General features: G+C 47.1%; 9 protein-coding genes across 9 annotated transcripts; 5 read left to right on the top strand and 4 right to left on the bottom strand.

Annotated features, from left to right (window-relative positions):
• Positions 1-1657: 1657 nt before the first annotated feature.
• On the bottom strand, positions 1658-3259 carry F4822DRAFT_243209 (uncharacterized protein). Its single transcript, XM_051454333.1, has 3 exons — positions 3080-3259; positions 2452-2554; positions 1658-2397 (listed from the first exon to the last, which is right to left on the bottom strand). Exons 2-3 carry the CDS (start codon positions 2524-2526, stop codon positions 1684-1686), a joined length of 789 nt encoding a protein of 262 aa, XP_051314135.1. The 5' UTR covers positions 2527-2554; positions 3080-3259; the 3' UTR covers positions 1658-1683.
• Positions 3260-4949: 1690 nt separating this feature from the next.
• Positions 4950-6508, top strand: F4822DRAFT_243139 (uncharacterized protein). The gene is made up of 3 exons (XM_051454332.1): positions 4950-5342; positions 5754-6203; positions 6269-6508. Exons 1-3 carry the CDS (start codon positions 5191-5193, stop codon positions 6285-6287), a joined length of 621 nt encoding a protein of 206 aa, XP_051314134.1. The 5' UTR covers positions 4950-5190; the 3' UTR covers positions 6288-6508.
• A 577-nt stretch (positions 6509-7085) lies between these two features.
• F4822DRAFT_243096 (uncharacterized protein) lies at positions 7086-8811 on the top strand. The gene is made up of 3 exons (XM_051454331.1): positions 7086-7402; positions 7745-7987; positions 8062-8811. The coding sequence occupies exons 1-3, from the start codon at positions 7257-7259 to the stop codon at positions 8198-8200; spliced, it is 528 nt and encodes a 175-aa protein (XP_051314133.1). The 5' UTR covers positions 7086-7256; the 3' UTR covers positions 8201-8811.
• A 611-nt stretch (positions 8812-9422) lies between these two features.
• Positions 9423-10517, top strand: F4822DRAFT_428979 (endopolygalacturonase; the record flags this gene model as incomplete). The annotated part of the gene is made up of 1 exon (XM_051461000.1): positions 9423-10517. One exon carries the CDS (start codon positions 9423-9425, stop codon positions 10515-10517), a length of 1095 nt encoding a protein of 364 aa, XP_051314132.1.
• Positions 10518-10741: 224 nt separating this feature from the next.
• Positions 10742-12979, bottom strand: F4822DRAFT_402593 (UFD1-domain-containing protein). Its single transcript, XM_051458036.1, has 3 exons — positions 12701-12979; positions 12295-12618; positions 10742-12238 (listed from the first exon to the last, which is right to left on the bottom strand). The coding sequence occupies exons 1-3, from the start codon at positions 12701-12703 to the stop codon at positions 11399-11401; spliced, it is 1167 nt and encodes a 388-aa protein (XP_051314131.1). The 5' UTR covers positions 12704-12979; the 3' UTR covers positions 10742-11398.
• F4822DRAFT_402592 (uncharacterized protein) lies at positions 12980-14810 on the top strand. Its single transcript, XM_051458035.1, has one exon. The coding sequence runs from the start codon at positions 13350-13352 to the stop codon at positions 14664-14666; it is 1317 nt and encodes a 438-aa protein (XP_051314130.1). The 5' UTR covers positions 12980-13349; the 3' UTR covers positions 14667-14810.
• Positions 14811-15823: 1013 nt separating this feature from the next.
• F4822DRAFT_402589 (uncharacterized protein) lies at positions 15824-19022 on the bottom strand. The gene has a single exon (XM_051458034.1). The coding sequence runs from the start codon at positions 18542-18544 to the stop codon at positions 16322-16324; it is 2223 nt and encodes a 740-aa protein (XP_051314129.1). The 5' UTR covers positions 18545-19022; the 3' UTR covers positions 15824-16321.
• A 1404-nt stretch (positions 19023-20426) lies between these two features.
• F4822DRAFT_402587 (PTH2-domain-containing protein) lies at positions 20427-22102 on the top strand. Its single transcript, XM_051458033.1, has 3 exons — positions 20427-20455; positions 20553-21528; positions 21601-22102. The coding sequence occupies exons 2-3, from the start codon at positions 21090-21092 to the stop codon at positions 21924-21926; spliced, it is 765 nt and encodes a 254-aa protein (XP_051314128.1). The 5' UTR covers positions 20427-20455; positions 20553-21089; the 3' UTR covers positions 21927-22102.
• A 479-nt stretch (positions 22103-22581) lies between these two features.
• F4822DRAFT_243024 (uncharacterized protein) lies at positions 22582-25349 on the bottom strand. Its single transcript, XM_051454330.1, has 2 exons — positions 24667-25349; positions 22582-24613 (listed from the first exon to the last, which is right to left on the bottom strand). The coding sequence occupies exons 1-2, from the start codon at positions 24995-24997 to the stop codon at positions 22764-22766; spliced, it is 2181 nt and encodes a 726-aa protein (XP_051314127.1). The 5' UTR covers positions 24998-25349; the 3' UTR covers positions 22582-22763.
• Positions 25350-26729: the final 1380 nt, after the last annotated feature.

Raw genomic sequence — 26729 nt, 5'->3', positions numbered from 1 at the left:
GACATATCGGTTACAGGCAGTAGTGCCACTGGTCTACTGGTGGATATAACTGATATTGTGAAGAATATGGAGTGTAGATGCTTCTTGCCTTGTAACCCCCACGACTGCACCTATCCACTTCATGCAGAATTACGATACTATGAGGGCATCCGGTCGTTGGAGACATCGGAGAGATGCTCACTGATGGCCTAGAATCATAAAGAATGCTCGGTGAGATAAGAAGGCAAGGTTAATTCGGGGGGGAGAAGACTCAGCTACACCTCCTTAACAGCAATGTCGTACGTTATGGAGACTCATTACGAGGCCCAAGCTCGGCTAGAAGGGTTACTCTAATTAACAACAGTATATGCAAACTAAATAAGCGCACGTTCCCACACATTCTGTTAGGGCCTAGCCCCCATGGAAGTTATTATAACTTCCGCGGTTGTTGTCGTTTCCGATATATCGTAATTTACTTGGTTAGAATCCTGAAGGGGTATGGCGCATGCTTAGGTACATATAGCCCTATAAGTATGTAGAATAAGTGGAGAGACATAAGGGGGATTGACAAGGTGTGACGGAGAAAGGAATAGTGCATACACACCCCTTATGCCTTGTATGTATCTGCGCGCCCGGTGAGCCCTGCATAGGGTAAGCACTATGCAAGCCACTTATCCAGGTATGACCGCAAATTCCTCCGTCGTAGGTACTTAGTAGGCCAATATCGGTGGCCGTATCGGGTGACATAGCGAGGGATGGGAAGTATGGAAGTACCCGGGATCCCGGGTAGGTGCAGAGCCCTACGTGGGTGGGTGTGTATACTCCTTCAACGGGCCGCTGACGTCAAACCACCGCCCATTTTGGGGTTACAGTGCGCCCCCATGAATCTACCTCCGGATCTCGGTTCCTTCCCTAGTTCCTCCGGGGTAATGCATAACCTGCATAAGTGCTGAGCCGGCATTGTTCGACTTCATTATAACACCTGTCGTATGGATGGTAAATTGGATACCTCATGCTATCGGAAAAATTCGACACAATACCATGCTGGATACCCGCGGAGATTTCGTATAACCTCGCAAGACTTAATCATGGGATTTTTTTTTTTGGTAAAATGACGAGTCGAATTTCGAAGAAACGAGTTCCACTAAAGTTGGGGGTTCTAGATCATGGATAGAACGGGAAGCGGAGTTGGAGAAATAACGCTGAAGAATTACCATCGTAGGCAGCCATGTCCAACTCTGTATCCTCATATCCCTCTATGCCACTTTGAAGGAAACGTTGCTGGTTTCCATTGCGAGTCTCCTACATCCAATGTTCATACTGAGCGGAATTGGCAGACTTGTGATTGCGAATTCACCCGGGCAGTGTGTGTGGAACAAAGAGTCCTCAAGTATCTCAACACATTCGATTCAATTCGTGTCTTCATCAGACGTCGCAATCATGTCACTAAACAGTAGTCTTACAAGGCGTCTAGAAATGCAAAGTCACAAGAACACCAATCCTAGAAAACCAAATTTTCATTCCCCAAACGCCCAAATCCTCCTTACCAATCGAACGGGAAATAATCATAATACATCATTCCAATATGCTTCCAACCAGTACTTTGGTAGACATAGTTTCCTGATGCGATTGATAACCCACGAGACCATATGATTTGACAGAAGAGCCAAAACCACACCCCCGACCATATTCCCATTCTGTCCATCAATTGTATTGACCCACATCCTCCCGTTTTATATGAACGTAGTCCGCTTCGGGCGAGGGCGAGAGGCTTGTGAAATCGGCGCGCATGTGCGTAGTCTGATACATGTGAGGGTGGTCGCAAGGTCTCATGCCGTAATCGTCGATCGAATAACTTGGTGGATAGGACGTGTACGATGGAACGGCTGACCACATTGGGTCGGGCCGTTCAGGACAAGGTGACCCGCGAAAGTCGAAGGAGGTATGGGCACTCATCATATCGCCGACAGGACTAGGTGTGAGCGATGGGGAAGGAGAAAACATGTCGATATCGCTGGCTGGCGTAAGATATCGAGGTTGAATCATCGCGGGAGTATTGGGCACTACTTTCTCAATTGGACTCGGACCCGGGCCAGGCCCGGGAGTGAGACGTGGCGTAAATCGGTTGTAGTTGTACGGAGAATTCTCTTGTTTGATTTCCGGGGCGGGCGTTTCAGTTGGTTCCCGGAATACTGGTGAATCCGGAGCGGGTTCCAGTTTGACGAGTTCTGTTTTCTTCATTCTTGGCTCCTTCTTGGCTTTCGAGACTCGGGATTTCGGTTGAGTAGTTCGATTGCGCCGGACAACTTCAGTTCCTAGCATGGTGGTTCGGAAGCGCGAAAACCTCATTCGAGCGGCATGGCCGTTGGTGATCTCCTGACTAAGGACTGGATCATGGGCGACCCTGTTCCAGTCAATCTGAACCACAAGTCAGTTTATCTCCGTTGATTCAGGCAAACTGAATCAACTCACGTCCTTGAGGTTCTTCTGTCGCAAAATGGCGAACAGGAACCGAGTCATGGGAGTATCATTGTTGGCCGCCGACATGTTGATGGTATTCTTCTAGCGTTCTGGGCTAGATGAACATAGAGGTAGGAATTAGAAGAGGCGAGTGGTCTCAATAAGAAGTGAACAACTAGGTGTGTAGATGTTGGAGAGAGCCCTTGATTTCAAGTAGAGTTTGAACATGTGGTGTTGAAATGTAAGGAGTGAGTCACGAGCAGAGTAAATGTGAAAGTCGGTGAGGGAGAAACAGTGGAATATATGTCAACGCTTTTGGATACAGCTCCTAGAAAGCTTAGGAGGTAGTTTGGAGGATCACATCTACTTGCCAGTCGTATATGGTTGAGGTGAGAGAGTATGACGAAAGGTGGAGACAAGCAGAAGTATCAGTGGCAAGGGGAAAAAACCGTTTGACGCCGAAATAATGAAGTTAAAAGGGATTTATCTTTTCAATTGTAAAAAGACCTAAGTCTAGGACGAAAGAGGGAGAGAAATCTATCTAGTTTCATTTTGCAGGCCACGTTGTAGATAGAAAAGGGCAAGGATATGTCGTGATAAGGCTGCTTTAAGTGCTTGCATGAAAAGCACGCTTACTTGCCTACTTAGGTACATCAATTGTCATGTTAATAGAATCAATTGGTATGGACAGTACGAAGGACACGGTTGCCTAGCAACTCCTGTTCCAATGAGGCGAGCATCGATGATTCTGTCTTGGCTGGAGTAAGTTCAAGGGAGTTCAAGGGGTAGGAAAGCGGGAAATGTTAGTGGGGTCGGGGCACGAAAGTGGGATGGTTACGCGATACACCGCGTAAAGTGGTTTCTTACCCCCTGCAGGTTTATCGTTCTTTGCCAGGGTCCTTCAAAGAACTGCATTAGGTATCTCTCGACTTGGATCGGCTGGAGGGGGCCAAGCGAGGACAGCCCAAGGGAAAGCGAGAGTTACAACGTAAAATTTTGAAATTTCCCATCAAGCCACAAATTGCTGATATGCATGATGACTGCAAGGAGCGTTCTATTGAAGCTGATCCCTCAGGTGCTGCAAGTTATGTACCCTTTTTCACGGTGTCGTATCGATGTAATAGTATATTAGCAGCCCAACAAACACCACACAGTCTTGCCTCAATCGAAGGAATTCACAAACCAATCAGACGAGACCAACAAGAGGGGCGTAACACGAAGCTAGCCCCAGGAACCGATTCCCCGAACGATAGGTTGGCATCATATTCACAGAAAAAATGCCGGAGAGGTGGAAAAGGTGTGGGTAGCCCCAGATATTTGGAGGTGGGACGAGGGGTGATAAAACTAGTGAGTCATCAGAGAAATTAAGGTGGCTGGGGATCTGGACTCGGGTATGCTCGATCAGTTCAGGATTGAGGTTGATGATTGGTCTGTATTTTCAGACTCTCTTTTCCCATGTCTAGGCGACGTATTCGATTTGTCAATTGGTAGTGAACTCGTAAAACCCCATTGATCGCCAGTTGGGTGCCTAGCGACATTCAATGGATCCCCTAATCTAGGAACACTTGCTTCTAGTTTGGGACAAGTGATAAATTTGCAGCCAGTTCGGGTCCACGGGTATGGACCGGAATCGAGAAGATCCCGCAAGAAAGACGGAAGACGAGCGAAGAACCTTGGAACTGTTATTTTCTATTAGGGAAAAAAGGAAAAAGAAGAAAATTACCCATTTTCAAGTTAACAAGATCTGGTTGTATCTGTTCCGGACGGGTGATTGCAAAAACCTATGAGGTATTTTGTACTTGTACGGAGTACTTCCTCCAATTTTGCATTGCTTTTTTTCTTGTACCTACGTAAGTGATGGCAAAATTGCTGGGTAGAGTTCAAGTACACCGGACTGTTGTAAAATAAATAAATTGGGGGTGTGGGACTAGTATAGAAGAGGAAAAAGAAAAAGAAGAGGTTGGGATCAGGGACGCGCTGGAGTTGAAATGGGTCAACACTGTGTGCACGGGGCCCTCACGCTAGAGTCGCCATCTCACGTGATGTTTCAGGATTCGGTACACCTTTCCCGTTTTAGGGTTAAGTGCGTGCATGCGAGGCAGTAAAGACATCAGAAATAGGAAATGTACATGTATCTAGTACGTACTTGGGTATGATGTATGTACTTAATCTAGAAAAAGCAAACTTGTTGAATGATGATAGATTACGGAAAGAACGGAGACTCTCCCGTTGACACTACATGAGGATGAGGAAATCGCGATTGTACCTAGGAATTAGGTTAATTGCGACAGCATTAGTAATAATCTTAAAACTTCTAATGTATGTACCTAGGTATTCACGTATGGTTTTGATTAATGTGAATCTTGCAGCTGCAATCGCCCCTTCGGACAGCGAACCCACGTGATCGTCGTCTCCTAGTAACAATGTTTGGATCGACTAGAGAACCGTGCATCGGGGGGACGGCCCCTTCCTCGATTTAATCCCAACTAGAGACTTTTATGCTCTGCCAAGTACTGGACCCACTTGTGCCTCGACCGCGTAATTCTGGTAGCTCCAATTCAAAGCTCCCCTACCCATTCTTCTCAACCTCTCAAATGCTCTCATTTCTATCAATTTTCTTAATTCGCACGTGGAAAGAAGCGTTCTAAGGTTATTGTGACAATTGTTCCCACTTCGTTTATCTTAGTATTGTTCTCTTAGCTTTTAGCCTCGAAGGCTTAGAGCCCTACCAAAAGACCCGAACCATCCAACATGAATAAAAATTGGAATGACAGAGCTGACAAAGATCTCTTCTTCACCATTCTCTCTGTTAAGAATATCGGTGTAATAAGTGGCGCAGAATGGACTACTATTGGTAATCATATGCGGTCCCTTGGCTATGGCTTCACCAACGAGGGATGCCGGTGAGTAGTACTTGTTTCTTTTGTCTACGCCATAGTTTCCAAGCACCTGGTTCAGATTGAATCTTCTTATCCAAGCTGTTGGTGTTCGTCCGAGCTTGTATTATGTATACGGGGACTTGTTAAGGAACACTTGTGCCGCCTCCCGTGCCCGCTCCCGCGCCCGCTCCGATGGCTCGGAGCTACCCTTCTGGCAGAGTAGGATTCAAGTCGCATGCTATCTACAAGGGTGAATCTACCTAAGTAGCACCGTTAAGACTTAGGAATTTTCGATGCGATTGATATATGACGATCACGTTGCTTTAGTGCGCTGCAGTCGGGGCAAGGTCCACGGCGAGCGCATCCATGGTTATCTGGCGATACCTTCTATCTTCAACCTGGGATGGCATGCGGGGACTAACTAATTGATACTAGCCAACATTTTCAAGGCCTTCGCCGAGCTCAGCATAAGGTTGAATCGAATGGTGGTGGGTTGGACAGTCAACGTAAAGCCGATCCTACCCAAAATCCCATTACAAGGCGCCCAGGACCTGGTCGTGGACGCCCCAGAAAGCAACCACCCATACCCATTTCAAATCTCGACGACGACGATGGGGAAGGACCCACTTCCGGGGCATCAGGACAGCTGCAGGACGCCCATTCCGATGCCGCAGGTACTTCCGGCGACATTTCTCTGCATATCCCGGTTGAAGAAACTGATTCCTTGAACCTGGTACAAGACGACTCGGCTCTTGATGATGAACAACCTTCAAAACGGCAACGCCTCGACGAAAGTGACCAACAAGAAAATGACGAAGTCGCCGTTCTCGCCTTGACAGCAGATGGTATAACCGAACCTGATGATCATTATGGCAGCTCAGCAGAGTAGGTTCAGCATCGTTCTTTAGCAAATCCTACGTTCCTATTGAAATACTAAACAAACTCTATAGGTTTTATGGCGAGGCATAGGTGTTACCATACTTCTAGTACTAGTAGTGTCGTACACTGGTTCATTTAAGCTGCTTGATTTTCAACATGAAGCTAATAGAAGACGAAGACTCACGTTTGCTTCTTTTACGGATGGAGAACGAGAGGATCATCTCCAGGGTGCTTATGTACAACATTTGCGGCATCGCGTTGATCGGTAGTCTGGAGTTATGAGCGGGCTTTTAGGTATGATGGGGATAAAATTCGTTTTTGATAGCCAATAATTCTAGATGCTTTATGAATGATTGGCTAGTTGATCCCCCTCGAGTGAGGATGATGAATTCACGTAATTCACATAGTGGCCCCCAACGTGCCGAGGCTGCATTCACCATGCATATGCACCGATCTTCACATCTATTTCAATGTTGCATCCTCATCCTTCCCTGTTCATGTACGACTGGTTGTCAGAAGCAAGTCTAGATGCATGGGTCAGAGCAACTACTACCTACAGTTACATGTACAACGACTTGTTTCCCAAGTATCTACTACCCAACTACAAACATGTATGTCCGGAAGGAGGGAAGATCATAGATGTCTTAAGTTTAAAGCAGGTTTGTTCAAGTTTCCCATCTAACCAACCCCCTCTGCCTTCCCGGATTGATATTTAAACGCAGCATACAAGCCACCCTCCTGCTGTACACCATCACACTTTTCTCGCCGTTTGACATGCAACTGCCCTACCTCTCCTACCTCTACCTTTACAGCCTTTAACCCTCCTGGCTCAACAATTATTTAGTTTGCTTCCCATCCATCATTGCACACTTCCGTCTTTTAATACGTGGCACTTCCATTCCGAGAGCATTTAATTATTCTCCTAGTTCAATAACGAACATACTGACTCGTCATCTGCCTACAGCCTGGTTCCAACCTCTATTCACCGCTCCTTGACAACCTCAGTTGCAGCAACCTAGTCTCCCGTTACACACGACCCCCCACTCAAATCAAGCCACAATGGGGAATTCACCATGGGGTTACGAGGCATATCGTGATTTTATGATGTGTGTTTGGGAAGTTGGGAACTTCTCAGGCAGCCAAATGGACGAGATCGTCAAGAAGTTGCATACCATGGGTCATGGCTTCACTCGAGAAGCAATGAGGTATACACGATTTCTTTATTTCAAACTACCTAAGTAGTCATTCATTATATGCTAGCTATCATTATGCGAGCACACTTCTTACATCACCCCCACCCAATACAATGTGGCTTCCTTCTACACTTGGTCAACATGGATTGGTACATTGCTGTTTCTTCCCGTGGTTGCGGTCATTTTAAATTGCCCACCCATAGATGTTTTCTGAAATACGTCATTACATCACTACCAACACAATATGTCACAGCCCTCATTAGGAACAGCCCATGCCATCTGGCAGAGGCTCCTTCCATTGAACCCTACCTCGATTTCATTCTTGTTATGATTCATGCTAACTTTCATTCCTAGGCAACATGCCCAGAAGATGGTTAGAGAAAAGAATAAAGGAACCAATCCCAAGACCGCTTCTGATTCTGGAAACTCCGGATCTCCAGCCAAGCCACGCGGCAGGGGTGGTCGCCCTAAAAAGTCCGGCGTCAAACCCAAAGCCAAGCCCAGTACCAGAGCTGGTACCAAGCGTGACGTCTTTATGAATGATGACGGCGAGGATGACGAGGAGGTTAAGACTCTCAGAAAGCGTGTCAAGAAGGAGTAAGCATAACCTTTATGTCCCTCTCATAATTCCCATTCCCTGATAGCTTCAGTAAAATTAATCACCTAAGTAGGAACTCCACCCCCAACACGAGCCAGTTGGATGACGAGTCTAAACCGTCACCTATGTCTACGCTCAATTCCCCTTTCGTACCCTCCACCCAGAGCAAGAACGACATTGGATCCCCAGCTATGACAGAATACGAGGTCTGAAGAGATGAGTCTTCAACATCTCTTGGCGAACGCGAATTGGAGCGATGATTTGCTTTACCATGCGGCGTTTTATCTACTCACCACACTAATTTGGAGGCTGAATGAATCCGCGATATCTTGAATTTGCGAGACTCAAGATTTGTTTTCCTTCGTCTTTAGCGTTGACTTTGAGGGTGTTTCGGTGTGTTCCGTTCGGCGTCTCTGATTTCCAGAATGCCATATGGCCTTGTCAGACAATGATTTATCGATGATTTCTTACGCCATTGCGAAGATTTATCATTCACTACCTACCTATATGGTAGATGTATGCAGATGCGATTGATTTATACGTCCTCGGACTTTTCAATTGAACATGCGATGATTTACACATGTTTTCCCGATATGTTTTTATCTCCGTTTCTATTAAATTGTTCCACCTATGAGTAGTAGAAGTTCCTCCACGATAGCCTCGTTGGTGGAATATACATTGACCTTAATCGTATCGCCCCGTCCCGCGCATGCTAGCCATCAGCATGGATCTAATTCCTATTCCCCAATTAGGCTTTCCAAGTGGCTCTGACTCGCGTGTATGGGTCCTGAACTAATGCCGTGATCGTCATATCTAGAAGTTAAGCTTTTCCCAAGCCTTCCTGAGAGGGCAGTTTTCATTAAAGGCTTACTGCCCCCATGTGGGGAATCCGGGGTGATCGTCTTAGAACCTTAGCCTAGTGTCCCGGCGCCTCGGTTTTTATATGACTATCCTAGTTCATCTTAAAACCTCGAGTTCAAAACAGTAAGCTCGAAGGAGTGAGGTTATAATCGCCCCATAGTCTTTTTATCCTGCACTTGTAGTGGTGGAAATATGTTTGCGCTACTACTTAATACTGAAACACATTCGTGTCCACACTATTCGCCGAATTGCTCTCGGGCATGAGATAACTGACCAGGGCACCCCCGGTGGGCAAATTCATGGGTTCGATTGGTGATCCACTCAACCACCTACGTAATAGATTCCCTGCAAGCCGCGTCTCAACTCTAGGAATCCACCTCGGGGGATCATCATACCACCTTTCAAAAGGGGTAGTTGCTCATCATGGTATAAGTCGTCGTCGACGACTTCTAGTATTTTAAATATGGCATCCCGTCGCAGCACTTTGAGGCGTTTTCGCTCCACTCCTCAGGCCATTCACTCATTCCCGCCTTGAATCTAGGAGCATTTTGCTTCTTTTACGATCTTTTCAAAATGCGCTCCAATTCAATCGCTAGCCTTCTCACCTACGCCCCTCTTGCTTTGGCAATCCCAAGCAAGACTATCAAAGACAGGGCTAGTTGCACCTTCACCTCCACCTCCACCCTATCCTCCGGGAAATCATCCTGCTCCGACATAATCCTCAACAGCATAACCGTCCCCGCGGGCGAAACCCTCGACCTGACGAACCTCAACGACGGAACCAGCGTCACTTTCCAAGGCACGACAACCTTCGAATACAAAGAATGGGAAGGACCTCTAATCAGCATCTCAGGCGTTAATATCGCTGTAACTGGGGCCTCGGGACATGTCATCGATGGTAACGGGGCAAAATGGTGGGATGGGAAAGGTGGGAATGGGGGGAAGACGAAACCTAAGTTCTTCGCTGCGCATAAATTGAACTCGTCTACTATTACTGGGTTGAATGTTAAGAATACACCGGTTCAAGGATTTTCGATAAATGCTGCGTATGGTCTTACGTTGGATAAAATTACAATTGACAACTCGGCTGGGGATACCGGCGGTGGACATAACACGGATGCTTTTGATGTGGGTGCTTCTGATGGTGTCAAGATCCTTAATGCCAACGTGAAGAATCAAGACGATTGTCTCGCCGTTAATTCCGGGACCAACATCGAATTTACCGGTGGTACATGCTCCGGTGGCCACGGACTGAGTATCGGATCCGTTGGCGGACGCGATGACAACGACGTTAGCAACGTAGTGATCTCATCATCCAGCATCTCGAATTCGCAGAACGGTGTGCGGATCAAGACGGTCTCGGGGGCTACTGGGTCGGTTAAGAATATCACATATTCGGATATCACGTTGAGTAATATTACGAAGTATGGTGTTGTCATCCAGCAGGACTATGAGAATGGTAGTCCGACTGGTACACCCACGAACGGGGTACCTATTACAGAACTTACCTTGAATGGTGTGGAGGGCAGTGTTGCGAGTGATGCTACCGAGGTGTACATCCTCTGTGGTGAGGGCTCGTGTAGTGATTGGACATGGGAGGGTGTGAGTGTGACGGGTGGGGAGGCGAGTGAGGATTGTTCGAATGTGCCGACGGGGGCTTCTTGTTAGTGCTATGAATAGTTCCACCTACTTGAGTAAGCTGTGATAGCTCGAGGTATTATTCAATAGGACATAGCAAGCTTCATGATACCAAATTAAACCATCTATCCTTCACCGGCTTAGACGCCATACTCGTTTATTATCCAGATTATAATTCGTAGCATATATTCTGAAGGAATTTCCTATGTGTTCATAGGATCCCGTAGATGCATTCACAATTCTCCTTTCGTTAGAGAATAATACCTACTTGCCCATAGTAGAACAACATGAGACCGTTCTTCTTCGTTCGCTTTAATTCTACGCCGGCTTTATAACCTAAGGGTTATTTCAAACAGTACCCGTCGAGCCAAGGCATCGACACCATCTGGCGCGATCAAATTGTCATATGGATTTGGAGTGAGATTTCCACATATGCCATCAGACAGCGATATAAACGACAGCTGGTTTGTATTATACATAGAGCCTAGCACCTTAAGCTTAGACTAACAACAAGGAAAACCATGTCTAACCGCAACTAATGAAGTGGGTGTCCTAGAAGTATGAAAAGGAGGGCTTAAATTCGCCTCATAGGTTAATAGCTCTATCTCTTTGAGGTGACTCCATCTATCGAATAAGGCGCAGCGGAGCTTTCATTCCTACCTAGCTGCTGAAGATAGAAGAATAACCTGCTTGACGAGGGCTATGACTGACCTCGAGCTCTATATACGTGATAGATGTTCCGTTAGATAGAGCATCAGTACGACCTAGGCGATCCAGCGATATCCGATAAATATATCATGATCGCATTAGGCTAGCTGGCACTATGGCAATATAAGCTAGCAACTCCCCAAACGCCCAATTTATATCATGTCTTTCTTTGCCTGTTCATATCCCTATATCCATATCTATTATCACGCCTTTCGTCCATCAAGTCGGTGCCCCTCACTAGGCTTCTTTTCGGGTGCTTTTCCTTTATCTTCGCCCTCGCCCTTCCGCTTAACAGCACCTCGAAGGGTTTGACCTTGTCCCGCAAATTGCGGCTTGTTCGCATTCTCTTTCTCCGCCTCCTTATCTGCATCCGTCTTCACTGGCTTGATCTCATAGCCAAAGAACAGTTTGTTTGGGGGTAATCGAAGGGGCATGGGGCCGTTCGTTCGTCTTCGGGGGGCGGTGGCGGTGTTTGTGGAAGCGCCTGCAACGGGAGTCGTCGGTTTTGGGGTTGGGGCCTTGGAGCCCTTCTTTGCGTTGAGCTTATGGCCCTCGTTTAAGAAATGAGATGAAACTGCTCTGGCTCCGACCGCGGCCGTAGTAGCGTTGGGGGCGATAGCGTCGTAGTTGATGGATTGGGCCATTGTGCCTTGGGGATGCATAAGCCCGCCGGCGGGTAGGCCACCCTTCGTACTTCTCGGTGTGCTAGTACCGCTGCCCTTCTGCGGCTCGACATATCCGACCGGAGGTGCGAACTCGACTGATACATCCGTCTCAATCATACAAACACCCATCTTATCGGTTTCTGGCTTCACCTCCAGGACGGCCACCTCGTATACCTCGTCGTTGTACTCGAAGTTGAACACGTCGCCTTTTGTAAGGGTTGCGAAGTTACGGAACGCTTTCTCTAGGACGGCCTTGGGGTCGCTAATGTCGAGGAAATTCGTAGATTGGGGTTGTAGCTTGACCATCTTGGCCAATTCGAGGGATGTCGATTTGATCTGGATCATATCACCGACGTCTAGCTGGAGCGTTTGCATCATCTATACTCGGTCAGCCATACTATATACCTTTGACGAAACTCGAGATAGGGACCTACCCATTGTGGAATGTACGCTCTGCCCTCTTCCGCCACGAACTCCAGCACACCAGCATGAGTCTGACGCTCCTTCTCGCCATTCACCAACTCCATCATAAGCGGCCATTGTACGTGTAGTTGAGAGATCTTCTGAAGCGCAGACGGGGGAAGAAAGATCTTAGAACCGTAGTTGAGTTCCGGTCGTTCGGCCCCGGGGGCCATGATAATCGGGTAGCAACGGAAATACTCGTCGAAGCGGCGCATGGCAGGGCCGCGCATCCCGGATCGGGCCATGTACGACATAGCGGCCGGATCGTCAGCGTCGAACGGGTTGAATCCACGGTACTACGAAAGAAACGTTCGTGGTTAATAGGAGAACCAAAGAGTTTGCGAGGTTCGGAGTAGAGAGGCCGGTTGTGTAACTAACCATAATTGACCGATCGACCTGGATGGTTAGGTGGGGTTACTTTAGATGGATAGGTAAAGGTAAAGGTGTTTGAAGTTTGTTACTAGCCCAGTGTAGGTACCTAAGGATATGTAAATGTTTAAAAAAGATAGTACATGTAGATAGTATGTTCTAGTGATAAATAGAAATAAAGTAAATAGAGGGACGTTTGCTCTTTCTTTGTTAATAAGCTTCCGTAACGCACCATGCCATCAGCTGAACCTTCCTCAGAGCTCCAAATACATCCGCAGGCAACGGTACATGATGACGAAACTCCGGCGTTGTTATTAATCCGCTTAGGTCTCATTTAATGCCTAGACACAATGATGCACCCAGCACAGCCAGGGGTTACTCCACTAACAATCACCCCCTAACGCCCCTAGCTTCGGCCACTATTCAAGAGCTCTATTCCCCACCGATGAGCTGCAGCTATGCTATCACCCACCATACCAAACCAAACCAACAAGGGGCAAATTTCAACGTCATTGTCGTATTCCAACCAACACATACCAATGAGGCTCTACTCTACTATGTACAAGTACCCTACTTCAATCCACCTCTTCCCATAATAACATCCAATCACGCACACACATAACCTACCTCACAAGTCACAGTCGCATTCACACTCACCATGTCCTCCCGCTTCAGCGCCGCGCGCCCCAAACGCGCAGGCGAGAACTACGCGCGAGCGCACCACGCAGAACCCAACTCGAAAAAAGTCAAATTCGACATGCGCAACCCATCCGCGCTCGCCCCCGACGCCGGTGAAGACGGAGACGAAGACGAAGACGGTGATGCGTACCTAGAAGCCGACGCGGACGTGATCCGCGGTAGCGCCGCGACCAAGCGAGGTGCCGTAAATATCGACGGTTACGATTCCGATTCCGATAGAGAGGAATTGGGAACGCTACATGGAGGCAAGGCTAAGGAGAAGGAGGATGAGGATATGGATGATATGTTTGCGGCGGATGAGGATGGTGATGAGAAGGATGATATGGTGGATTATTCTACTGGGAAGAAGAGTAAGGAGGTTAAGTTTGTGGATACCGAGGATATACAAGGGCAGGAGGCTGGGTCGAAGTCTGGTGGTCACGTACATCTAGATGAGGAATCGTCCGGTGATGAGGATGAAGAGACGGTGGAGCTTGCGATACAAGAGGAAGGTATCGATGAAGAAGTTGGCGCGGGCGGTTTGAAGAAACATGCTCCTAAGGTTGAGGCTTTCAATTTAAAAGCTGAAAATGAAGAGGGTCGTTTCGATGAGGCTGGCAACTTTGTGCGCAAGGCTGTGGATCCAGATGCAGTACATGACCGGTGGTTGGAAGGCGTCAGCAAAAAAGACATGAAGAAAGCAGCGGAGGCCCATGAACGGCGCGAAGCTGAACAACGGCAAAAGCGTAAAGAGGACGACAGCGTTCTTACGTCAGATCTACTCAAGTCCCTAATTCTACATCTAGAGCGCGGCGAGACAGCATTAGAAGCTCTAGCGCGACTGGGCAGAGGTCAGACAAAACCGAAGAAAGTTCCTAAGTGGAAGCAGAAGAAGCAAAAACCGGAGGCTATGGAGGTAGATGCCGAGAAGACGCCTGAGGACCCGGAACAGGTCCGCATCAAAGAGGCTATAAACGCGATAACGGATGCAGCGGATAAGCTGCTCGGAAGAGATCGTCCGGATATCTACGAGAGGGAGAGGGAACTTCTGATTCGAGAATACACACGCGAAGCAGATGAACCTTGGGTAGAGCCGCAGAAGAAAGAGGATACCGTAGCGCCCGCAAACAAAACGTGGGAGTATCGATGGATAGATGGTAGAGACAATGCGGATAAGCAAGGTCCCTTCGACGGTCCTACGATGAAGGCTTGGCAGGACGCGGGATACTTCGGAGAGGGCGTTGAGTTCAGAGAGTCGGGCGACGATGGCTGGACTCGCATTGCTGATTTTGTATGATTATGAGGTCTTGTCAGGCCATAAAACGAATGATACCAACGGCGTGTTAAACGATCACGCTCCGATTATGAAGGCGATTTGTGGCAATTATATTGATGTTCCACATCCACCAAATAATAATATGAATTATTAAAACACTTCATAACTACCTATGCATTGTTGCTGTGTGATGCCTCATCCTTCCATCGTTGTAGCGCTTGGCTCTGGATTTGTTATACGTCAATCTGAATACTATTCGTACCTGTTTGTCCCAACCTGTTGTTTGGACTAGAGCCGCGAAAACGGTCGGGAATGGTTATTGATGAAACACATTTATGCTTTTGTAATAGAAAGTATGGCGTTCTCGCTTCGAAGGATATAATCGCGAGTTTCTCATGAGGACTAGATATTTGTCGGACGAAACGGCGCAAACCACTTGATATTGCTTTGAGCGATTTATAGGTATGACGGCTCTCGTAGTCTATTACCGGCGGTTATAAACAAGCTGAGTAGAAGGGGATTCTAGCAACGTAGCGCGCTTTGTTTTGGGTTGTCTATTCGAAGCAGTGGCTGGTTCGTGCGATAGATTTCTGCAGTCGGGTGCCGTGCGGTATAAGTAAAGGATGCTTTGTTACTCCATATCTTGTAATGGTACCTAAGGATGTTGCTTGCTTCTTTATCTTGAGGAAACCAAGTTACTTATCTCCGGATAGGTTTAATACAGGCATTGATTAAGATGATATTCATATGTAACACTTCAAACTACAGGACATATATAACCATCTTAGTCGTGAGGAACCCAGGGCGTCCCTAGATGGCACGGGGAAAGAATAGAAATAAGAGACCCGCCAAAGCTTTGTATCAGGGCATAGGTTTAGTGATATATAGGGCAGCTGGTGGCTGAGTGGCGTTTCCTTGCGACGCATTACGAAGCACCACGCCCGCTAAAGGCCTTTATTACAGGCGGTTAGGAGCTGTTCACTTTCTGCTAGCCAACTGAATCTCGTTACTTGTAGCAACATGCCTCAAGGATGCTTGTACCTATTGCTTCAGGCGTTTTGCTCCTACTAATATTTCGATCCCTGCTGTTATCTAAACTTGCAACTTACCGGATAGCTTGCTTGATATCTTATTTCTCTATACAAAAACGTCGCAATTCACAAGTGATCATGAAATTATTTGAAGTACTATTTAGCATTTAGCTCGGCCGTGCCGGCGGGATATCATCTAGCAGCCATTCGACTGCTCGTTACTGAGGGAAAAATACAAAAGTAGCCAACACCAATGGGGAGTCCAAATCACCTTCCAGACTCCCGCTTTCCAGTAATGTGCTATACGGAGCTCTTAATTCAACTAGCTCCCCCCTTTTTCAACTAAAAAACTGCTCATGACTTTAGGCCTTTTATTATCCTAGGCCGTATTGACCAAATGGAATTTCATATGAGCCCCTCCTTTAATCCGTCCGTTCCAGCGAGACGCCGCAATGCCATTTCCGGGTCACCCTCGACCCTATGTTCTCAACCTAAACCATCCGAATTATGAATATGAAAGGATTGTTTGCTGTGGGAGTCGAAAAGGTAATAAATATGGTATCATGTCGTAGGAATCATGTTCATAATATACATTTCAATGCAGGTAGCCGCCGTTGTATGCGTGTTCCTCCGGTGGCGTCAAGCCTAGTTTTGGCTTGAAGCAGTTACCCCATTCGTCAAAGAATGCCCGACCTTGGCCAAGGCGTCAGCTGGTCTCCACGAACTGTTCGGCGGCATAACTTTGCGTAAAACTTCTAGGGTTACCGGTATAGCATCTTCGGGTGTCGACCACGGACCGAGTCGATCAATTAGCTTCCCAACTGAGCCACCATCATCCGACTTAGAGCTTCCATCAAACACACCCAGAGCTTTACGCGCGTTATCGGCAAATCGCCAAGTCTCCTGTTGATCTTTTGAGTTGGCAAGTACCTGGTTACCAAACTCAGCATCAAGAGGATATGACCACATTATGCGACCAATATGTACAAGGCAGATAGCTTGAAGACGCCAAACCAACGCAGTCAGTCCTTGGTGTCTAGCGCAATCCGTTCTCGTAACTCGGAACAGCATCATCATTTCCCTCAGTGACCGGGTAGAGGCAGGCTTGCGCTCTAGTTCTGAGGCATCGCTTTGCAGCTTAAACCCGAGTAGGAATGAAACCAGACACTGAATGCCGGCCGCGATAGCAATTTGGCGATCGCGTTCCGAAGCCCCGTCCGGTGGCTTCTTCAAAACCCCGTCTCGTTCATGCTTTAACTTGGTGCCAAGCGCAATGAAATTCGATGCCTTCAATTGCAATCTCTGTATTTTCTCGGGGTCGACGGGAGGTCGACGTCGCTCGGGCGGGGGTGCGGCGGGGGTGAGGCCGTTTGCAACCCCTGGGGTACCTGCTTGGGAGCTATTGGAGGCAACGCGCGTCATTGCGGATGATTGTCTCGGAGGTGTTGTGGGACGAATGGTATCCGCGGTTCTCGGTCGTTTGGACGCTTCGCTAAAATCCGTCGCGGGAACGGGTCGCTTACGTGCAGTGCCGGGTTCCAAACTATCGGTACGATCGCGCGAAGCTCTATCCTCCTTCTTCAATAGACTAGCCTTCTTTCCGCCCGGAAGGGCTAAAAGTCGTTCTATAGTTTTCACATTTCGCTTTTTGTATTTCAATGTGACCATGAGCGATTCCCGCTGCCCTTTGTTGCTGTCAACATGGATCGTCTCTTCGCGCTTAGAGGGTTTCGTCGCTTTCTTCTGTCCATTGGCAGAATCCGAGAGTTGTCCGCTTTTCGGACCGGATTCCTTTGTCGTCAACTTATCCGCCTTGGCTAATTCTTCAAGTACAAGCGGAGGAAGTGTAGGAGATAGAAGGGGCGGGATCTTCCGCTTCCTGGGGCTTGGGGACGGCTCGCGATTTTCCCGACCTTTCTTCAGCGGAGGTTTTAGGCTGCTTGAGTCTGTCGGTTTCTTCTTGGGGCGCGGTGCCTTTGGGTCGTCATCCACGTAGTCCGATATATCAATTGGCGATAGCAGAGGCGGTACATAAGCCGCCTTAGAGTTGGAATTACTCTCTGTCTTCCTGTCCGCCCCATCTTTGCTCTTGACTGATTTTTGGGAGCCATTTACCTGAGAACCGGGTCTAGGAGACACGCCTTTGTTTCCTGTACTGCTCGGTACCGACTTGCCATTAGTAAGTTTTTGGTCTTTAGTTAATTTCTTTTCAGAAGGGACCTGTCGCTCGGTCTTTTGTGGCGTGTGGTCTTTCATATGGCGTGAGCCCGTAGAATTAGGGGTGGCGTTCTCGAGCTTGCTCCGCTTCGCCGGCTTAGAATCGTGTTCGGCATCTGCAACTCGTTTCCTCCTATCTGGTGAAGGGCTACGATGGCGACGCGCGTCGGGCTTCAAGCTGTGCTTCGTATCAGGAGTGACTTTCTTGGAGTTGCGATGGTCCTCCATATCTTTTGTTACCGGATCCGGCAATGTCTTTGCAGGCGCATTCGCCTTCGTGGGCTGCGCAGCCGATTTGGGTGGCTCTTCGCCTTCAGGGGTCTTCGTCTTATTCTTATTCTTGTAGTCTTTTAAGGATAACTTCGTCTTGGGTTTATTGGGGTCACTCTTCTTGGGAGCCGGGCTGTCGCTTGCATTGGCAGGATTCGCGGGCTCTTCCCTCACGTCGAAATAGGCGCGTGTAATGAGAATTCCTCGGTCCGCGTCACTAACAAATGTAGAATATTGGAGTGGTCTAAATGCCTGTTCTTCTAATCTATTCTCGTCTTCTGGTTGCGGTCGATATCGGCGCGTCGTGTCGAGGGAGAGGTAATGTTGGTGGTATGGTAATTTATTGAGTATTTGTTTAATCGTCTGTGTCGCCTCCTCCATGATTTCCTTTGTTCATGCAACTTCGCAAGGTTGCACACGAACTTGGTGCTAGGATCATCAAAGAACCTTAAGGCGCGCGCGGTTGCGGGTTGCGGTGGCTGATGCTGATTATGTGGGTATATCTAGGTACGGCTTTGAAGGTATCATGAGGTTCCGGGGATGATGCGATAAGACGGGAATTTCTGCAAGTGTAGAATTTAGCATACCAGTCTTACTCGAGCGAATGGGCGATTGACAGAGCGCCGTAGGATCGGTAAAAGACTAAAAACATTTTGATGTACGATATACAACGTAATTAGGTATAGAAGACGCAATGGTGGAAACAATTGTACTTTTTTTGTACAAGCATTGGCTGAAATGAAAATAATCAAGAACAATAAATTTAGTAGTACAGTAAGAAAAAAAAAGTAAGAGGGACGACGGTATGGTATCAGAAGTAACCTAATGGGTTACTGGCTGAACTTGAACTGAACCGGATTCAATGCACTGGATTGTAAGTAACTGACCTGAAAGGTTGGGTGGTGACCGTGACGGCTCGCTTGGCCTTGCACACCGCAGTCTACAGTCCCGTAAAGTACAGTACAATACAAAATGCAATAGGTAGGCACAGGCTATTGTTGTCGCGTAGACATCATCTGCTGTCTTATCCAGCCTCCAATAGATCCTCGTAACATTCGGCCCGGCGCATCGCTCATCAAAATGTAGCTCGCGTCGGCGAATACTTAGAAGGGAGGAAACCAAAGATAGGAAGGGGAGGTAGACATCAAAACGGACAGAGGCAAGGGAGGAAAAATAAACGAGAAAGGGGAAAGAGGGTGAGGCTCGTTTCGGAGAGAGAGAGAGAGAGGAAACTACAAGAGGATGGATGAAAGAGTCAAGATAGTGAGCAAATGTGTGTGTGCCAATGGATTGTTGTTGCAGATGATGCGTGATGATCGACAGCGGGAAGATGTTTTGGTGAGGTGGGTGAAGACCGAGGCGTCGATGGTAGGGTAGTTTGGGTAGTTTCGTAGTTGGAAACGCAAGCGCAATAGCGTGTCGTAGTGACTTACAGCAGTGGTGACAGCGGTGGTGGTAACTAGCGTTTAGGGGCGTTAGGGATGGTAACGCTAAGTAATACAAGAAGCGCCCAGGCAATTAGGTAGTGAGGTAAGCAAGTGCGCTACGAGCAATAAAATTACAGGGATATTTCTAGCTTGGGTGCTGGGTTGCTGACCTTGAGCCTTGAAATTTTGGTGAGGGACCGGATAGTGACAGAGATGGCTCGGATGGGGCAAGACCAGGGCGGGCAAAGATGGACCCCCAGTTTCCCCCGTAGCTAGGTACCTGCTAGAATGTTTGCTACAGTGACACACCGGCTGGCAATTTCCTTCTGACAGTTTGATGACAGCCTAAACTTAATACATTCAATCCTCATAGGTCTATTCAGATGTACAAAGGAATGTGCATACATAATCTAACTTATGTAAGAACAGGTACATAATCACTAAGATACTTTGGCGCTAAAGAGATCCACTGATGGACGTGGACGGGATTTGATGTGGCTTAGGTATACAATTTTGGGGTGGCTTATCAGCATCAGACTTCGAGGATCCCGGTCAAAGATGCCTAGGTTCCCATGCATCGGGATGATTTGATAGGGTAGGACATTGAGATGAACCACTAGAATCGCATCATTCGCACCCGACTGCGACCATATCTGTGTATCTACGTGTACCTAACCGATTGCGGATTCAGCACCTATGTACAGCAACCCACGCTGCCAGACCAGATTGAGAAATGCGCCCCCGTCCACCCCTTCCCTCTAGCCTCCACCGAACTCTGCATGTCCCGGCCATGCACGATAATTCCGTTAAGCGAGAAAAATGTCTCTAGATGCGGCAGTACAACATAATAATCATCTTCTACCTTGTATGTGGCTTCGAATCTGGGTGGTAGAATTCGCTTTGTAAGAAATGTTCCACATTCTGAACTCTACTAATCCTTAGCGTATATCTTAAATACCTAGGTATCTAACTGGAGCCATGTCTCTAGCGATAAACTCCGGTTAGAGCCGTGTCGGGACAAGGCAGGCACAACCGCGCGACCACAAGGGTTGCAACCTGGAACTTTACAAGGCAGGTTCAAGTCCAACATGGGAATAATGCAAGGCTGACGTGGGGTTGCCTTCATATTACAAGCTTCGCCGTAAGATCTTTATCCTAAAGTTATTTATGTATTTTTTTCTTTATTTATCAGCTTAGCCCTATCGTCCGTAAATACCTTCTTCCGCGAAGCTTTAGTTGTTTGTCAGCCTTATCCTTTGACAACATACATGAACTATCTAAATCAATCCTTAGCTGTGGAAATTCTGAAAATCCACCTTATTCAATTTAATTCAGTTTCCCAGTTTTTAAGTGGATAATTTTGTAAACGGTGAAACTCAAGCTCGAAAAGAACGGACCTCTTAAAAAACCGTCGTCGTTAAGACGTACAAGCTCCAACCTACGCACGTGTCTACCTGACCTCTAAATCACAACTCCGACTCTCAGCCCATTCATCCAAAATGTCAGACAAATCCGCCGCCCTCGTAACGCCGGCCTCGGTGCTCCTCTCCACCAGCATCGTAGCCTTTCTCTCAGGCTTCATGTTTGGCATGTACTCGATCCGAGGCTACTTCTTCGTCTCCCCATCTCTAGAATCAGCACGACGAAGCAACATCACCGATCCTATAGAAAGCGATGAGTCCGATATAGACGATGACACAATCCTCGACCATGCACCGAACTGGGCGAATGGAGAGGAAGCCGATGTACGGGATGGGTTAAGAGCTCGTAAACAGGAGAAGAAGAAAACCAAGAAGGCACCCAAGATAGAAGAGGAGGAAGAGGACGAGGCAGACAAAGCTTCCCGAGCACACCCGCAACAGCCCATAGCCGATGGACCAGCGAACGAGGAGTGCAAGCTAGTTCTCGTCGTGCGAACAGATCTAGGCATGACAAAAGGTACATCTAATAGCTCCTTTTCCCTTCCTCGAGTAAAGTTCCAAGCTAACTAGTGCGCTTTCTACCTCCCAGGCAAAATCGCAGCACAATGCTCCCACGCCACCCTCGCCTGCTACAAAACCCTCAGCCGCGCCGCATCCCGAAACCCCTCGTCCCCCGAAGCCCGACTCCTCCAACGCTGGGAGCGCCGAGGACAAGCCAAGATCGCCGTCCAAATAAAATCGCAAGACGAGCTCCTGGAACTACTAGGCAAGGCGCGAAGCCTCGGCATCACTTCCGAAGTTATCCAAGACGCCGGTCGAACCCAAATCGATCCCGGTAGCCTAACGGTTCTAGGAGTCGGGCCCGCACCCAAGAGCCTCGTTGATAAAGTCACGGGAGGACTCAAGTTATTATAAGACTTATGATAATTGAAACTCTAGAATGAATTAGTTGCAGGAGGGGCGTGGTCAATACATACAGCACATTAGACATAGATATGGGCATTTCACGGCGTGTATACCGGAGTTTAAAAAGAAATATCCACGGTCGTCATATTTGCAGATCACTCAAAAATCATGAAGTACGACTAGCGTAAAAAATCAAACGATTTATTGGCATCCATAAATGCTTTTGCATGCGCACTCGGCGTGTATCTATGCCTCTAATGTTTGTGGGACTCATTTCGTTGCTCGAGGCCAAGCCCTGACCGAAGTATGAGTACACTCACTACCTTCCTCGTTGGCCAGACCTATTTGACGCCTTCCGAAACTCACTCCTCTCCTCTCCATATTTTTGGTCCTTTAATAGATACAACTAGGATGGTTTCATTTCCGAAATATCCCAGGCAACGCAAACGCGAAAAGGGTATTGTAAGAATGCGTCTTTCCTAACGCAACAACTCAAAAAATAGATCCCTTAATGACGAATCCACTCAATACCTGACGACCCTGCGAAGTGAGGTGATGGCCAGGACGTGAGTATAATGCCGACGCATTTTCAAAATAGTAAGGTTCGCCAACTCGAAATCACTGAAGGCTTAGTGCCGATCGAGTCTTCTATCCCCTGCCGAATATCCATTACACCACGGAGGTGTTAATTGCATGATGATTTTGGGGCTCTTTGGCCCTGGTGTGATACCACATTTTGGTATCATTCTATCGGCTTGCATATGTAGCTTGCACTCATAAAATCCCCCCTAAGGTGAGAGCAAATGACAGTCATAAGCTCAGGAGGCAAACTTGCTATGGCGAGAATTATAAATTAGTGCTGTTGCTACGCAGCGGGGGTGGCTGCGGAAAGGGCCTGCCGTTTGGCAAAAGCTTTCTTTTCTTCGACGGATCATCGATGGGTGAACTCGGGGAAGCTTGTCTTTTCCCACCCTTCTCAAGAGAAGCCTTTGCAATTTCAGCTAATCTCATGCTGTCCTTCGTCTGTTCAACTTTTGAGACTTTGTCTCTTAACAGCGAAATTTCCTTCTCTATGGCCACAATACGCGTTTCGTGGGGCCGAGCATAAGGGTCAAGTTGGTGAATTATCAAGTCCGCCATACTCTTGGTACTGACGTTTGCCCATTGCTTGTCTAAAGTTCGTATAGCATGATCCAGCGCATCGATCCTCATTCGGGCATCTTCGACAGCCGGTTTGATGGCGTGGGCAAGTTGATTATAAGCAGTGGAAGTGGATCCCAAATTATTGATGCTTTCCTGCATAGTCTGTATTTTCTTGTCGATACTACCGAGATTGATACCAACATTCTCGAACCTTTGGTTGAAGTTTTGACCCTCGAGCTCGCCAATACGGGTTTTCATATCCATAGCATCCAAGTTTTGCTCTGCTATAGATTGTTTTAAGGGGTCGACTAGTGCGGCTATGTCAGTGTCCTTCGAGGGAGGTTGTTCTAGACTTTTAACCATTTTCTCAATTTTGTCAATACGAATTAACACCTCGTCGACCATGTCGGCGCAAGCATCCCCAGAATCGGCCACTATCTTCTGGACAACCTTATTAAAAGCATTGATCTTTTCATCTACAAATGCTTGCTGCGGAGGTTGTGCCTCTTCTGGCGTTGGATAGCTTGGTGGAGGAGCAGCATGTCGCGAATCCTCCATTGCTTCAAGGCTTTTTCTCAAATCCTGAATGAGCGGGTCATTCTTGCCGACTTCTCTGCTTATTTCGTCGGCCATTGATTTCCTGAGGTCTCTGAGGTCATCGTGTAAAGCCGTGGTTCGTTTGTCATTGGAAATAACTTTGCCCTTCAAATCATAATCGATCCAAGCCTCTAGGATCTCATTATACGTTTCCATGTCAAGATCTTCAACCTTATTCATGAAAGCAGTTACTCCTCTTTCGACGTTGTCAACCCGATTTGCGATGGATTGGAGCTCCTTAGATAAGCCATCCAGGGTTTCTTTTGTAGATTTGAACTGCTTGATTTGCTGCTTGAGATCATCGTTCTCGGATTTAAGAGCAATAAAATCAGCCTTTAACCCCTTGAAATCGTTATCTAAGTTGGTAAGGGCTTCTGTCGTCTTCTCTCGGTCATTCTGGACGGATTGAATCTGAATCTGAGTCTCGGCAATCTCTTTCTGTTGGGCCAGTATTTGCTCCTTCTGCTCTTCAATATGTTCTTTCTGCTCGGAAATTTGCTGTTGCTGCTCGGAAGATTGCTTCTCAAAGTTGGCAAACTTGGCTTCTAGGGCTGAGATGGCAGCATTCTGTGTAGTTGTTTGCGGATCTGCAGATTTATACGCTAGCAGGGAAGATATGCCTTTCTCTAATTCCTCTCTAAACTGCGATTCTTTTGCAGTAAGCTCCTTAGAGAAATTATCGCGATCCCGTTTTTGCTCGATCCGTCGTTGAAACTCGGCGAACGGCGCGTAATCATCGATTTTACTTGAGATTTTGTCAACCTCAAATTGACGCCGAGTATCCTCACTGGAGAGTTTGTCCTGACGCGATTTTAAGCGTAGGAACTCTGTATATGACGCAACCCATTTGATGGCATCTTCAACTACCGTCTGCATTTTAGGATCCTTAGCTTTTGAGGTAGGGGCAGCTACTGCAGAGTTCGATACCTTGTTCGTCTTAGTAAGTCTATCGGCGGCTGTGAATCATTAGAATTTTGACTTGATAGACCATGATGAGAATAAAACTTACCGGGTTCAGTCGGAGTGGGACGAGTACTTGGAGCAGTACTCAAAGCACTAGCTGGAGAATGAGTAGCTGAAATTGAGCGTCTCGCGCCTTCTGCAACCTTGGTGTCTATATGAAGACCCTTCGACGCATTAGTATCGTCTCTCATAATGTCTCTCCTGGGACTTCGGGCAGGCCTAGCCCTGGGCAAATCTCTCGTGTCTCCCGAACCACGTGGACCGAATTCCATGTCGCGGACCCGGTCGCGGTCCGAGTCATAAGGTCGTCTAGGTTCATTTGGTCGCCTTCGATCGTCGTCATACGCCCTCGATGCTCTTCGTTGGTACGCCGACATTGTGGGCTACCAAAGTTTGTTTATTCCGCTCGCCAAGGCGAGAAGAATGATATGTTGCTTCCCCAGTCGCTTAGGTTTATGATGTAGCTTTCCGATAAAGCAATGATTTGAAACAGTAGCATGGCCTTAAATATGGTCACTACCTTGTGGTTATGCCAGGTTGAACTTCTCGAGAAGCTAGAAACTCTAGCTGAGAGGAACAATCAGAAGATTCCCTATTATCAAGTACCTAGGTAACCACCCACGTAAACATCCCAGTTTACATGGTAGGTACTTAGATACCTAGGTAATCAATATGAAGTAGACCTTGAAACCGAAGAAAACGCGATTTCCACGGTGGGAGTGGCTATGAATCGTAGAATGCTCGAATAACTATATTGGAAGTCGTACTTCTGGGATCGGTTGTTTAATGACGTTTTTTTAATAGAATCTTGGTGGGCAATGAGTGACTGCGGATCAATCCAGACCAATCACAATATTTTTAAGACCCCAATCCTGATGCGCGATACCGTGAACAGGAATCGCTACTTCTTTCCCTCTGAATCAAAAAGAACGAACGACTTTTGGGTACTTTAGGTTTCCTTTGGATTCTGAGCAAGTACGAGCAACCTGGTTGTATTTTTACTCGCATAGGATGAAATTATCGACAATCACAGTAAAAAAAGTGCTGGTTGATAGCACCTATCGAACTGCTGGACTTGCATATGCAGGCGAACGAACGAACCCCTTGCTGTTTTGTTTATTGGCGCTTGGGGTCTAGGAAGGTATGTACACGTAACTACCTCGACTGCTCGTTAATAATTGAGCTCTTTCCCTTCTTATATACATGTAAATGGATATGTTCAAGGGGAAAGAGCTCTGGAAGTATGTATACGACAACTAGTGGCTAACGATAAGTGTTGTGGTATAGTAGGTACGCCCTACCTAACTAGTTGTTGGTCCTGAAGCAGATAAATATAAGGCAGGTGTGGGTCATTAGAAACGTAGACCTATACTCCCCCAGGTGGGTACGGAGCAAACAGAAGTAACTCTCTAAAGTTAGTAGAAGGAGAGAACTCCCGTTCGAATATATACAAGTAGAATAATATTTCTACAAAAAAAAAAAAAAAAAAAAAAAAAGGAAAAAAGATAGAAAGGAGAATTAAATATTCAATCACATCGTTAAAAATAGAAGACTCATTAATATGCCCATGTCTATGCCCATGCTGCTGGGTGTGCATTTGAAAGATACACGACAAAACGTGACGAAGAGACCGGGGGGGTAAGGAGGCATATTAAGAGTGGCAAACGGGGGATAAAATTAATGTAACTTAATTTTAGCGGCTTTTAAGCGCCTTCGTTCAAATACTTATATTTTATTACTCCCTGGGTATTTTATTTGATATTTTATTTTACTGCTAAACTTCATATCGTAAGTAAACAAGTGGGGTAAAGACAGCAGACAGACAGGTCAGGTTTCACTGCATTTACTATACTAAAGTCTTAAGCCGATGTAGCCAATGAAAGGAGTCAAAGTGAGTACAGACTGTGACCTCTTATTTCTCACCGCTTAGAAGCCACACGGAGCACTTCCTGCGCAGCCGGTAGGAAGCAGTGACTAAAAAAGTGAGCCCATTTAATTAAATAAAGCCACACCTATCCGTTAGCTTAAAAGCTTCGAGTCCGTAAAGATGCCAAGATAAATCGATAAGGTAAGATAGCGCTAGCATGTACCCGTACTCGCGAAGTACAT

This window comes from Hypoxylon trugodes (genome assembly GCF_022578975.1).
Source record: "Hypoxylon trugodes strain CBS 135444 unplaced genomic scaffold F4822scaffold_5, whole genome shotgun sequence".
Taxonomy (NCBI): domain Eukaryota; kingdom Fungi; phylum Ascomycota; class Sordariomycetes; order Xylariales; family Hypoxylaceae; genus Hypoxylon; species Hypoxylon trugodes.
Note: the sequence above shows the minus strand (reverse complement) of the source record. Positions and strands in the feature narration are given on the sequence as shown.

Excerpts from the sequence above, each read along its gene's own strand:
- F4822DRAFT_243209 (XM_051454333.1), bottom strand. The coding sequence starts at position 2,526 with ATGTCGGCGGCCAACAATGATACTCCCATGACTCGGTTCCTGTTCGCC. Across the intron at positions 2,398-2,451 it reads GACAGAAGAACCTCAAGGAC|ATTGACTGGAACAGGGTCGC; the intron begins GTGAGTTGATTC and ends CTTGTGGTTCAG.
- F4822DRAFT_243139 (XM_051454332.1), top strand. The coding sequence starts at position 5,191 with ATGAATAAAAATTGGAATGACAGAGCTGACAAAGATCTCTTCTTCACC. Across the intron at positions 5,343-5,753 it reads TTCACCAACGAGGGATGCCG|CCAACATTTTCAAGGCCTTC; the intron begins GTGAGTAGTACT and ends AATTGATACTAG.
- F4822DRAFT_243096 (XM_051454331.1), top strand. The coding sequence starts at position 7,257 with ATGGGGAATTCACCATGGGGTTACGAGGCATATCGTGATTTTATGATG. Across the intron at positions 7,403-7,744 it reads TTCACTCGAGAAGCAATGAG|GCAACATGCCCAGAAGATGG; the intron begins GTATACACGATT and ends TTTCATTCCTAG. Across the intron at positions 7,988-8,061 it reads AGAAAGCGTGTCAAGAAGGA|GAACTCCACCCCCAACACGA; the intron begins GTAAGCATAACC and ends TCACCTAAGTAG.
- F4822DRAFT_402593 (XM_051458036.1), bottom strand. Across the intron at positions 12,239-12,294 it reads GAGCGTACATTCCACAATGG|ATGATGCAAACGCTCCAGCT; the intron begins GTAGGTCCCTAT and ends GACCGAGTATAG.
- F4822DRAFT_402592 (XM_051458035.1), top strand. The coding sequence starts at position 13,350 with ATGTCCTCCCGCTTCAGCGCCGCGCGCCCCAAACGCGCAGGCGAGAAC.
- F4822DRAFT_402589 (XM_051458034.1), bottom strand. The coding sequence starts at position 18,544 with ATGGAGGAGGCGACACAGACGATTAAACAAATACTCAATAAATTACCA.
- F4822DRAFT_402587 (XM_051458033.1), top strand. The coding sequence starts at position 21,090 with ATGTCAGACAAATCCGCCGCCCTCGTAACGCCGGCCTCGGTGCTCCTC. Across the intron at positions 21,529-21,600 it reads AGATCTAGGCATGACAAAAG|GCAAAATCGCAGCACAATGC; the intron begins GTACATCTAATA and ends TCTACCTCCCAG.
- F4822DRAFT_243024 (XM_051454330.1), bottom strand. The coding sequence starts at position 24,997 with ATGTCGGCGTACCAACGAAGAGCATCGAGGGCGTATGACGACGATCGA. Across the intron at positions 24,614-24,666 it reads TCCCACTCCGACTGAACCCG|CCGCCGATAGACTTACTAAG; the intron begins GTAAGTTTTATT and ends AATGATTCACAG.